This window comes from Haliaeetus leucocephalus, unplaced genomic scaffold (genome assembly GCF_000737465.1).
Source record: "Haliaeetus leucocephalus isolate CR32 unplaced genomic scaffold, Haliaeetus_leucocephalus-4.0 Scaffold362, whole genome shotgun sequence".
NCBI classification, from domain to species: domain Eukaryota; kingdom Metazoa; phylum Chordata; class Aves; order Accipitriformes; family Accipitridae; genus Haliaeetus; species Haliaeetus leucocephalus.
Genome location: NW_010972798.1, coordinates 2,324,747 through 2,337,913, shown reverse-complemented (window position 1 = coordinate 2,337,913; position 13,167 = coordinate 2,324,747). Strand labels below are relative to the sequence as shown.

The following is a 13,167-nucleotide window of genomic DNA, read 5'->3' as shown; positions in this document are numbered from 1 at the left end:
CCCCGCCCCACCACTGTCTCAAAAGAAAAAGAAACAAAAAACAATAGTTGCCCTGGCTATCCTGGAAAGACAGCATAATATTTTTCTGCACGCCTTCTGAAAAAAGCCCAGGGAAGCCTCAAAGCCACCATAGCCTCAAGCTCTCTGCCACAAACTCTCCACTTTTCGTAATCAAAATGACTATGTTTTTCTTTCTTAATTGCAGTGAAAATGTAGAGAATATTTTTGTAGCTAGCCTCCATGAGGAGGAAGCAAAGCACCAGGTTCTATATTCTTTATTCATTTCTTCTACGCATCAAATTTCACTGGTTCCATCATTTTAACAGATTTTTCCGACACACAGACCAAAACATTGTTATTTCAGAAGGTGTAAGATGAATGATGCAGGTGCTTAGTTACACATTTCCTACACTTTTCCTGAGACAATTGAAACACCTTACCCATAGATGACTTGGTAATGAAATCTTAGCAATCAGCTTTCAGGGACTGCTTGTTTACAAATCCGGCTTCTGGATATCTTTATATAAGAGAATATTTAACTTCTCACATGAAAACACATTGCTTCCAGCTGAAGAGCACTGCAACTGTTGTGTGTGATACCCATATATCAAGCAGGTTCTTTCTGAGCAAGTCATAAATCTGTTTTTAACAGACTGACAAGTAGGTGACATCACAAAATGTCTCATCTGAACTTAGACACCATGCTCTCAGAAGTTGAAGATTTTAATTTATAGCAGCACACTTAAGTCTTGCCAAAAAGAAAACCTCTGTTCAACCTAATGTGAACAACAAGTTGTCAGGCAAGAAGGTTCAAGTAGTATCAAGCTTTTTTTTGTAAAAAATACGAACAGGCAAATTGTTGTATGAATTTTCATGGGACTTCTTGCTCTAGTCACATCTCTTTGATGCTACGAAATCAATGTTTGCTTCAAAAACTTGGACAAGTGAATACTGATACTGGATTAGACAGCTTACGAGAATCTTGAACGATTCAAATAAGACAGGAAAGTTAAATTTCTGAGATATATATACACACATATATGTGAATGAAATTGTGACAAAGATATTTAGAGCTAAAAGTCTGTATTTTAAATAATATTTTGATCAGAAAACTAGATAGTAAGATCCAAATAAACTTTTTTTTTTTTAACATACATTACTGCTATGCCAGCTCAGCCCATCAACACATAGTTTCTTTTATTATGGAAATATGCTTGCATAATTGTTTTTCATAAATTCAGACAGACTTGGAGCTGGAGGCATGATATTCTGCCAATGTTCTATTGAAATGTTTTTCTCTATGACTACTCACAAGGACACACGTATGTATTCTGCGTACAGCAAAAACTCTGGCCTTTCATGAACTACAGCAATCTGTAAAAAGTTAGGTCTTTCACAGTTTCTTAAAGTAAGAGAAAGTATCTTATGCACTAAGCACTAGAAACTGTTAGACTATTATTCTGAAGACAGCGTGCAGACATTTCCATGCAGAGGATAAAAGTCCAAACCCAGTTGCAAAGCTGCTCCAGCCACACCATTAACTTCTCACCGATACAGCAGCGTTCCGAGCGGCTGCTGGCCTGCCTCGCTGCTGCCATGTACACAGTAACTGCTGGCGGAGGTTTAAAAATAAACACCAGAAATAGTTAAATACGATTCTTAGCTGCGCTAAGTACACACAGCAAGTGTAGTAAAGCAAGCGAGGGGTCACCGCCTGCATGATAAAGTCAGAAAAGGCAAATCTATACACTCCCTGGGTATAGAAAGCAGAACAGTACTGTGCACGTCAGCATGAGCACCGGGAACAGATTTATCTGTATGGATAGAGATAAACCTATCTGCTGCTCACCGACTAACAGACTCGATATCGTATCATGTTTACCAGCCAAAGGGCTATCTCTTCAATATCTGATTTAATGGCCAAAGCCACCACTTAACTTTACCGAGGAACTCCTACCCGGAGCAGGAAGCACTAGCTTTGCTCTGAAAAAGGGTAAGTTAAATAAATGGGGTTATGATAGGCTGAGAATAACAAGCGGGCACTTGCAAACCAGCTCAGTAGCTTTAACTCCAACTTTTCTCGCTCACACCTGGGAAAACAAGCACCTTTCAAAAGATACGGAGCTGCTGAACAGATCTGGAGCAGCCCTTTCCACGCTGTAAGGAACAGCACAGCTAACACGATGATGGTTGGCTTAATGTCACTACTGAACTCGCAGACGCAAATACTTAGCTGTAAGTAAAAAAGTTTATTGTTCATTAATGGTGCCCTAATTCCATCCGACCAAAATATAGGCAGCAGGAGCACCTCTTCCTAGGCTGGGCAGGTAAACCTTTGTGCTGCTTTCTAGTTAGCCCAGCCTGTCTCATCTGTCCCCAGAATTGCTGTGCTCCCTTTGAACAGGACTGGCTTGGCCTTTTAGCTGAGACCTAACAAAAGATTCTCCCACAAGGAGTTTTGTATGTCTGGTAAAAAGCACAGTTAATTAGTTTCTGAAAACTTCTCAGTTTACACAGTAAATGCCTGCTTTCTACTCTACCAAAACTCAGTGGTGTAAATAATTATTTTATAAAAGCCCCTGGGAAAGAATCCCAACTCCTGCACTACTTTAATATGCTTACAAGACTGATGAATATCGGTCCTTCCCGTCTTTCAGGTAACGAACAATGTTTCTGTACAACTTTCATTATCTTTCAAATTCCGGGTTAGCATTCACAGGCATCGTGTGGTTCGGGGGTTTATTGTACGTGTGAGAACTACACTGCAAGCAACATTCATTTACTGCCTCGAGGGCAGCGTTTGAAAGACTTGGGGGTCAAATGAATTCACGGTTATTACCGGGTCGAGATTTTGCTTTTAAACTATGGCTCTAATCCCGCAATTTTCGGCAAAAATCCCGATGCTTAAATATGAGTTTCGCTGCAGAGCAAGTCAGCGGGAGCAGGCTGCCTTCTGGAAAGTCAAACGGATGTTTGAGCTCTGGCTCCGCGGACCCGCGGCGTTTCCCCGCGGGAGGCGATGCCCCCCGAGCCGCTGGGCAGCCGCGCCGTCGGATGCAGCGACGCTGCCCCCCGCCACTTCGGAAACCCAGAATCAAGTTTCCCCTTCCCTCACCGAGGTGTTTGCTCTAGAGAATGCTTACTTTGTCTGCGATAATGCAAATTAAAAATATATTTCGGTTCAAGTAAAAACATTGACGGGGGGGGGGGCAAAAGGCTTCTTTTCAAATTTTTGCAGTCAAAGGGATAAAACTATAATGACATTTACAGTTTGGCTGCACGTGTCTCAAACAGGCAACAACATCTATTATCGAAAACAGACTTTTTATAAATTAATAACTTAAAAGGTGTGTGTATTTTGTACTCGGAAAGGTGAGAGAGACTTTGTCACATAGAGGTACCTGGACAAGCTACATTAAAGACACCTCCAAGCGATTCTATGGCTGCGGGGTCTCCTGCAGGAGTTGCTCAGGTGGGTTCACCACCGCTGACGGTGGAAAGAACTGCTCCTTTGGACACAGAAAAGCCACGTGCTGCACACAGAGCATCACTCCACTGGCCACTGACTGACTGCTTTGTGCCCTTTCGTTTTAATAGTGTCATTTCTTTCTACACAATTGTTTTTCTATACATTGTTTTATTTTTCATTCATATATGCATAAGGCTCACCAAGAAATATGGCCCAGCTGACTATTTATGCATAATATGATATATTTCTATCAGATATAATACTGACTATGCACACACATAATCATTCATAGCAATTAATGGTTTGTGAGACTCCTATGAGTTTAATTACTCACAAATGTCAAAGTTACAGAGAAAATAATAGATAATCCCCAGCATCTTCTCACTAAATGTCATTATTATTGAACTACCATTTGTCATGTTTTAGATTTCTTTTTCCAAGGGGGAAAAAAAAAAAAATAAAAGAGAGAGATTCCTATTTTTGAAATGATTCAAGGAAAAATATTCTTGTCTACTTCTAGTTTTTTGCTCCCCTCCACGTTAAATGCTGTGGTTACCATAAATCTAATTGTACAGAGCTCAATCCTGCAAACTCCTCAAACAGGTTCTCTCTCCTTACCTCTACAGATATAAGTATGAAATAACACATTTGTCACGTCAGCTCTCCGGATCTTTGTAGAAAGCACCTAGCTGTGGCATTTTACCAGATGAGCAACGTTCAGGTAGTCCTTGGTACAAAAATATCGACTCACCCTGTACAATAAACTAGCCTAATTTTGCGTTAAGTGCACTGTCTTCCCTTCTGATCTCCCAGAAACTCTTCTCTTAAGTCTTCAGCTTAGTATTGTCACTTGTTTCTACACAAAACACAGCAGCTTTCCTTCTTGCAAACACAAACTCAGGCTGTAGCCCCCTGGTATTTATTATTTCTGCAGGTCTGGTTTACAGTCTGGCTGGCTTTGAATCTGCTCTTGTACGATGCCACGACACTAGGATCCAACACCTACTGATGGAGCAATTTAAGACGAAACACCTTGTGTATTTATTCAGAACAACAGCATCCAAGTGAAGAGAGCCTAAAAATAAAACAGCCTGTGTTCATGCCTGCCTGCCCCTGAGCCCTGCCACTTCGGCACCTAAGGCATAGCCACCCACTGCAGAATTTCTTTGTATCAGCCTCTATCAGCTACTGTTGAACCCAGTCTTTAGACGAGCTTTCCAACTGTTATTTTATTTGCTTACTTGTTTACTAGCTTTCCAGCTGGACAGAGAAAGGTCTGAGCCCTGACAGAGCAAAGGAGATAAAACAGAGCCGTAACCTTCTGCCTTGCGACTCCTTCTTCAAATGCTTGTTTGGACCATTCATTTACATCAACAATACTCTTCTGGTTTTCATTTGACACACCAAACGAGAAAAACATCACATTCAAAGGGCTTACAACCAGATTTATTAAGAACCTTACCTGACTGTGGTCACATCCAGCATTACGGTTATTTACATGGTGATTCAATTCCATTATAATTCACATGCTTTTATGGCTCAGATAAATGTAGAATATAGTAATTGCCATTGAATAATAGAATTAGCTTAATTTAATCATGATTAGAGATATAAATTGCTCCTGAAAAATAAAATTAAACCCAGGGGAGAGGGAGTAGGAGCTATGTAGATCACCCCAGTGCAGAGCTCCCCCTCCCAGCATGAATACTGGGAGTTGTCCTCTGGAAACAGGCAACTGGTGGGATTCCTGCAGTGGGCAGAGCCCACAAATAACCACGAGCACATAAGACGCTTCCAATGTATATCCTGGCAAAAAGAGTTAGGTACACACAGCAGCAACAATCTACTAAGGAAAAAATTCAGAGGTGCTCCCCTGTGAAATCACCAGTATGTTGTGACACAACCTACATATCACATATGCTATTTTGTGTGTGTGTGTGTGATAATTTGGGATCACATACCTGTGGTTTCTCCATTCCAGAAAGAATGTCTTGAACCCTTTTTGTTTCCGAATCAAATTCTGTAAAATAGAGAATGTGGAAATAGGAAGAAAAATAAATGACCAATATTAAACAAAAGTGTCAGCTATGTCAATTATTCTTCAGGAATTTGTCAATAGGAGAGAGACATTACCTGCACATGAGCATCAGCTGTTTTGCTATTGTGAATTTAAGGTATGCAGTTACATGGATTAATATTAAAAAAATTATAAAAGAGAAAAAGGACAGAATGAAACTTCCAGTAATTGCAGAAATTCGGAAAGGCGGGATTATTTGTAGAGGTGTCCTCCACAAACAACGTTATTAACTGGGATTTGCTTTCACAGAGCAAAGCCATCCTGTTTCCAAAGCTTGGCCGTGGAAGAAGTCCAGGGGTTTGTACAGCTCAATTACTGCTGAACCTAATCCTGGTTTGTTAGCCAAACACATCCTTGCTCCATCGGCTGCAGAGCTGGGCTATTTGCCGGCTCGCCGGAGCACGGGGCTACCGGAGGGGACGAACATTCTCCTTGCCCCGAGCCCTGGCACACACCTGCAGCTACCTGTGCTTAACTGCTGTTACCATTTAATGGCCAGGGCTCTTCCAACAGCCGCCTTCAATTATCAAGGTAATAAAGTCATGCCAGGCTAATTTGGACGCCCGACTAGCAGTAATCCATCCTCCCTCCCCGAGCCTTGTGCCTGATACAGCAGCTCTTGCAGGGGCTACACGGCGTTATCGCAGGGCAGGGTGTGAAATGCTTCCCCTAAATTCGACAGATTAACTGGGTGCAGAAGGTGCTGCAGACGCATTCATCTGAGCCGTGCAATCAGCCTCTCCCTCATCCTCCCCCCCAAAAAAGTCTTGAGGTAAAACATCAGCTTAAGAGTAATGAGGTGACACAAAGCAGCTTTATTCCTTTTGGACTGCAGCACAGAGAGGCCTCACTTTCCACTACAGTATTCTCTAATGGAAAACTAGGAACTTATTTTTTCTAGGGTTTTTTTGCCCCCCCCCCCTTTTTTTAAATGTTCATGTAAAAAGTTTGCTCACCAAAGCAGAAGAATACACCACACCTAAAGCAAAATGAGCAGGACTTCTTTATAAAAGGCATACAAATTTGGCACAGGAAGCAAAAAATATTAATAAAGAAAAACTGGTAAGATCAGATCAACAGCTTTTGCAAATGATTCCCCCAAAGCCTGACCTACTTCTCGTAGCCCAAGAATGTGTCTTTATTTTTGTCTGTGACCTGCTTTAAAAAAGTACATCTTCTTTTTAAAAATTCCATGGGCCCAGCTGCCAAAAAATAGAATTGGCTGAATGCTGATGGCAGAGCTCCAGTGTAAATGCCCATCTCTCCCTACAAGAATGCACCTTGGTGCAGAGTGGGAATGACAGATCTCCTGCTCCGTGCATTCCTGGATTCTTTAGTCTCAGCCGCTTGGAAAAGAACGGAGTAGTAATAATTCAGGAGAAGAGGAGGATAGCATGATTGTTCTTTCCACAGTAGATAACCCTCAGAGTGTATTATGAAGTGTATAAAGTGGCAGGATTTAGCCAGCATTAAGATAATACTGACTTGAAAACGACCCAGATGGACTAAAATGGCTAAGGAAAAGGTTGAGATGCTGATCCAAGGGAAAATGTTATCAAAGTTTGGGGAGTTTCAGAAATCGGGGTTCCCTTCAGGATCAGTACAGAGGTAGGACAGCGCCACAAAAGCCTGGATCCAGATCTGGAAACTGCGGAGGTCCTGTAGGCTTATCTCGAAGGGATGCTAATCAGAAGCAGCTTCTGCAGCTCCGGAGCGTAACAAAAACGCTGCTACTATTTTATTGAAAGTTTATGGTTATTATGTCACCCCTAATTACAACCCCCAGAAGCTAAGCGTGAATCATTCTCAACCTTAAATCCTGAACATGTGGACTGAATTTTCTTCCTTCTCTCTGCTTTCTAGCAAGGATGCTATCTCTGTCACACTAAGCAGGAGAGGAAAACAAACTCTGAAGCCCAAAGAAATCTCACTTCCCTCTCCTGTGAAAAACAATCGCTTTGTACAGTAACTAAGTCCTCTGACCCTTGCAGGTCAGGGCTGAAGGTTCAAACCGCTCCAAATACAGGAACTTCAAGACCTAAGTTGGGTATACCCAGCAACATATAATTGAAAAAAAAAAAAAAAAGTACATTAGACTTCTCATTGAAGAGTCTTACTAAGGAATTTTTTTTATATTAGCTCTCCAAATATGTAGCTTGCTCACAAGGAGAAGGCTCTGAGTACCAGATATACTGTAGCTTTCAGTTATTAAGGACATGTGGATATTTATGTGGACTATGTGGATATTTATGTCACCTAGAGTTTATACAGATAAGCTGGAGGTAGAAGAAAAGAAATACTCTTCAAAGATTTTTGGGAGAGGGGGAACAGGGGACACACAGACCTAAGGTGACAATGTGAGTGCAAAAAAATTAAGAATTGAATTTAAAGTTGATGAATAATACATATACAGATGGACACTCCAACACATTGTCTAAAGAATAAGATGTATCAGATGATGCACATATGCTGACCACCTATGTCAGATATCCCCCACGCTAAACCTCCTGAGAGTTCACAGGTGAGACTGGGCAGGTGCGAGCGCTCACTTGCACACACACGAACCACTTCACGTGCACAGAGCTGATGTATCTCATGTTGCTGATTCACTAATGCCATAAACCATTTTACAAGAACAGCAGCAAAGAAAGAAAAGTCTATAGTAAGAAGTGCCCTTTCATCATGCTTTGAAATCACTGTACCACATGGAAAGAACAGTGTGTGCCTTTGAGCCCTGCACCGAGTTCAAACCAAAAAACCCCCATGAATAATGGGTAATGCTTTGTGAAAACAGAGCAAATGTAGAATTAAAGACAGAAAGCAATAAATATGAACGAGTGGTATCTATAATAGCATCAGAGAATAGCTCAGGTTGGAAGGGGACCTCAGAAAAGGTCATCGAGCCCAACCTCTGTCTGAAAGCTAGAAAAAAAAAAACACCCCAGTGCAAAACTGTCCCACGGAAAAACTTGTTAATAAAACTGAAGCCAACCTTTTTGGGAGAGAGAAAGTAGCTCACAGAATTGTCACCTTCTTATAGTATTTTAAATACTTAGTTTCCCATTTCAAGAGCCATAAAAAATTCTCAGGCTTCTATGGATGGTTGATCTCCTTGTGGTAATAAACATAATTATTCACAGTCTCCTGAGCTAGACTAAGCTAAGGAGAACGAGACCTGTCCTGAATCCCTCCTTCAGTAGGGAAGTTGGTCTCACCTGCCAACTTCTCTCGTAATACATTAAGTATCAAGCTCAACATCTTTCCCCCAAGCCAACAAAGAGCAGAAATCCTTCTGAAATAAAAAAAGAAAGGGAAGAAAAAAACCCCATCCTATATGCTCTATGCCGATAATAGAGTTGGTGAAAAGCCTTTTTTCCTAGCTCGCTATTACTGTTACTCATGAGCCACTGAGGACTCTTCTACTAGATTAGTTCACTGGGGCATTTAGGGACAAGGAGAGTGAGCATCTCCCAGGCATCACAGACGCAGTGGTGGAAAGGTGGGGAAGAAAGGAGGAAGGAAAGGGGAAGCCTTGGTGTGAAACAGGAGACTGAAATTCAGAAAAATTACCTACAACCGCTCGGGAAAGGGGCTGGGTAGCTGAGCATGATTCACCCACTTTGCACTAACTGTCCTTGAATAACAGACGGCTGATTTGCTTTTAATTCTTTGTCCCTTCCTCTCTCTTCCTCAGCTAATTGAGCACCGAGTATCCGACACCAACACATAAAAGCTCTACGTGTCAGCCCCCTGACACCAACGCTGGGCCTTGCGGAGACGGGCAGCGGACACGTGCTGCTTTCCTCCTTTGCCATCGGGAACAGAAGTTCAGTCACGTCAAGGAAGAGCCCAGCTAACACTTCAGGTCATTGTCCCGTTTTAACTTTTCCTCTCAACATCTGTTCCCCACATCTGTCATGGCAAAACTCTTCCTCCTCGGAGGAAGCTGGGGGTGGGGATGAATTCCTTGTGAATGCTCAACAGGGTCCTCTGAGGGACACTACAAAAATCTGAGTTATCCTGTAGATCTCAGTGTCTAAGAGATATTATAGCTGTCCCAAGCTGCAGCATTAGGTTCTTATTCCCAGGCTGCGGGTTATTTGGATCCAATGTGTCAGACTAACCTTTCATAGCAGAGAAGCCAGCTGTAAGACCTGGACCACATCTAAGTTTATATTTTGGTCATCTCTCTTTTTTCAGTTTTGGGTCATAACCAAAACTCCACAGATACAACCAAAAGTAAATGCCCCTAAAAATTAAATACTTTCCCAGCAGCTGTTTGGTGCTAACAGGTTTCAATGTTAAGTCTTGCTGAACTAAAGCCTTTTATTATATGCCCCTGTTAGCCTGCGTCTATGTTCCTTTCTGCACGTAGCGTACAAATATAATTTTCAGACCTTTCCAACCATACTTTTGAACACCAAGCACAGCTCTAAAAAACAGGAAAAAAAAAAACCCCCAACTTGTCATTTCAAGGTAAGTCTGAAGTTTCCATGAATAGTTTTCACGTTTGCATGAACAGCAGCTGTGTATGTAAATGGTTTGAAAGAGCTAAAAGCGCTAAACTAATTAAGATTTTCCCATTGCAACTACACATTTTAGGTTTGTTCTGCATTCTTTCCTTGGAAGAGAGGAAAAGGTCCAGCTCAAGACTTAGCTTCTGGCCACAGAAAGTATTTACTGTTTCAACAGCCTTTCCATTCCAAGGGAATGACATCAGCACTAGCACTTTGCAAACTTTTAGTCTAATTCTCAAGCAGAGCTCCATGCTCACAGATATGCCAGTCATAACATGACATGCTTTCTCAGAATTTGTTCCAGATTTATTGGGGCTGTGACCAGCTTTAATGCTAGAAAGATCTTTTATCAGTCACGTACAGCACAACCTACAACCCACAAGAAAATAAACTCTTCAAAACATGGCCCAGCTCCTTTGTGAACTGCCTGCCGGTGTCAAAGCTCAAGACACAAAGAAGAACACATACAGACTTTTTAATTTCAGAGAATTGTAGAAATAGACATTAAAAAACTCCTTGTACAAGAACAAACCTAAAACTGCAGATGCCACGCTGCAGCTGTCACACAGAGCAGGACCGGGAGGGGATGTGACACAGTCATCGAGTCCATCCTCCTACACTGAAACATGATCTTCTATACCTAAACCATTCCTCAGAGATGTCTGCCTAGCCCTTTTTTAAAAGACAAATAAATAAAAATTAAATAAATAACCTCCTGCCCCGTCATCATGACCATCTCAAAACCTCCTGGGCTAGGCAATCCACCACAGTACCTAACTCTCCTCATCGTTGGGAAGATTATCTCGTCAACTTTTCCCGCCGTACCTTAAACTTATTACTTCTTTCCTGTGCACCCACTGCAGGTGAATTCATCACCACTTTCTTTGTTGCAATCTTTCACATACTTGAAGGCATTTTTTCCTCTTTAAGTGAGGCAAGCTCATTTCTTTCATACCTGTATTTACCGGATCACAAATTCCACTGACTGCTGTCCTCTGGAATGTTTTTTAAATTGCTCTCCATCCTTTTGAAGATGCGCTAGCAGCCCTGGCCACCCCACTCCAGCCAAGGCCCTAGCAGCACCAAGTAAGGAGAGACATACTCATTTACACAGCTCGCTTTGAGGTTTCTTCCTTCTATTTGTCTATATGGCAAATTGACTCTTGGTTTTTGTGGTCTGCTATACCTCCCCGAACTACTGCGCAGAACTACTGCGTAGTAAAAAAAATAAAAAATAAAATGCAAGTTTGAGAAGGACTGGCTGAAATGTAGTACTTTGCTCTTGTCTTGATCAAACTGTTTTTCTTTGAAGGCCTTTTGAGTTCTCCTCCTGTCCAGTCCTGTCCTGTCCTCCTTAAGCCACCAAGCACTCTCAACCCTGTCAGAGCCTGATATGGACTATAATTTAATAAGAATCAATCCTTATTCCATCCTTCAGCTCCTTAATGAAAATATTGAATAAAATCAGACCTAGGACAGATTCCTGCCTAATCCAATTTGATGCACCTTTCAAGCTTGTCAGAGAGGCAGTCCAGTGCAGGGCAGGGTCACGGATAAATTGCAGGGCTATGTGCGGGCTAACAGAGGTAATATTGAGAAGAGCAAACCCAGTGTCACCCTGAACACACGGGGCTTTATGGAACTCGTCAGCACCACTTCCACAACGGGCAAAATGAGAGCCCCTTAAAATCAAAAACTTGTGAAAGAAATATTTGTCTTCAAAGCAGTCAATCACACCATGCTAAAACATAATACACCAAGCATGATTATTAATTAAGCCTACAAATACCTGGATGAGATTTCTAAAGATTTAATTCTTCAAATTTCTGCTAATTACATGAAAGCTAATTAAAAAAACACTAGAGAGAGAACACAACTGCAGCTCTCGTGTCCAAGGTAGACATCTCGACATTATCTAATTTCAAGAAAAGATCCAATCACTGAAACACGTTCTACTTCTTAAAAAGTAGCTGTGCACAAGCATCTCACATAAGTTTTCCATTTCTAAGAGACTTCCCACTCTTGCTATCTTAATTCTCCTGCTAAAATGCCTGACTTGATATCTATGAGTTTATCTTTCAGTATTTGACCTTAAAGACCAAATCATATGTAGGTAGCAAAATAATCAAGCCACTCCCTACATAACTGAAGGCAAACAAAACAAAACCCTTGGATAAACCCCAGAGAAACTTACGTCTTCAGACCTCAAATAAGAAAAAAAAAAAAATCATCTCCAGCCATCCTGACTCACTGGGACTTAAAGCGAAGGATAACTGACATGTTTGCCTCAACATCACTGTATTTTAGGCCTGAATTTAATCACATGTTTCAAAGATGTCCTGGCCATAGTCCATCTCTATTAACCTGACAGTTTTACCTTGACTGCTTCAGTATCCTATTGTCAATGGGGCAGGACACCCCAAAATACCTGGAGTGCGAATTCACATCATACGGTTTGTCTCTCTGCTTCAAGCCATCCTTCTTTAACAAAAGATATCTGCTGTCGCATGGATAAGCATCAGATGTTTTAGCATCCAGCAGATGCGGAAGGACTCGGATGTGCGTAATGAAGTCACTTCTGCTAAAAAGTGTTTTAAAAATAAACGTAAGTGCATTCAATCCTCCCTATCCCCCAATATCGTTTTGATGTATATTTTTGCTTGGGATGGAGCAAGGAAAATAAGATCACTAGTAACCTACAAGGGAAATGAAATGCTGGATGCAAGGGACAAACGGAGTGTAAGTGACATGTTGCGTTTGTTTGTCTCTGCTTCTTTGCTGCTACTGCTGGAAGACAGCAATAACAACTCCTACTTTATTGGCTAAAGATCTGAGTGAATTCCTACTGTGAACACACAGTCGGTCCATTAGAAGGCAGAAAAGGGCCTTCTTAGTAAAATACAGCAACTCCCCCCCGCCCATCTCCATCACATACATTTTACATCTTAAGAAAGCGCTTTGTACATCTTGCGAAGAAGATAACAGAGGCAACGTGCTGCATACGGCTGCAGCTGGCTGGTTTTGAAGGAACACCAAATTAAACAATGACATAACCCCCAGAGAGAAAGCCCAAGCTGAATCTGCTGGAACAACAAACCACTTAG

General features: G+C 41.6%; 1 protein-coding gene across 1 annotated transcript in view; it reads right to left on the bottom strand.

Moving 5' to 3' along the window:
• The window catches only part of FNDC3B (fibronectin type III domain containing 3B), a 168,784-nt gene that overhangs the window by 70,524 nt on the left and 85,093 nt on the right, over positions 1-13,167 (bottom strand). Inside the window, exon 6 of the mRNA XM_010572900.1 lies at positions 5,431-5,489. Coding sequence (XP_010571202.1) covers positions 5,431-5,489 — 59 coding nt within the window. The remainder of the gene's footprint in view (positions 1-5,430; positions 5,490-13,167) is intronic.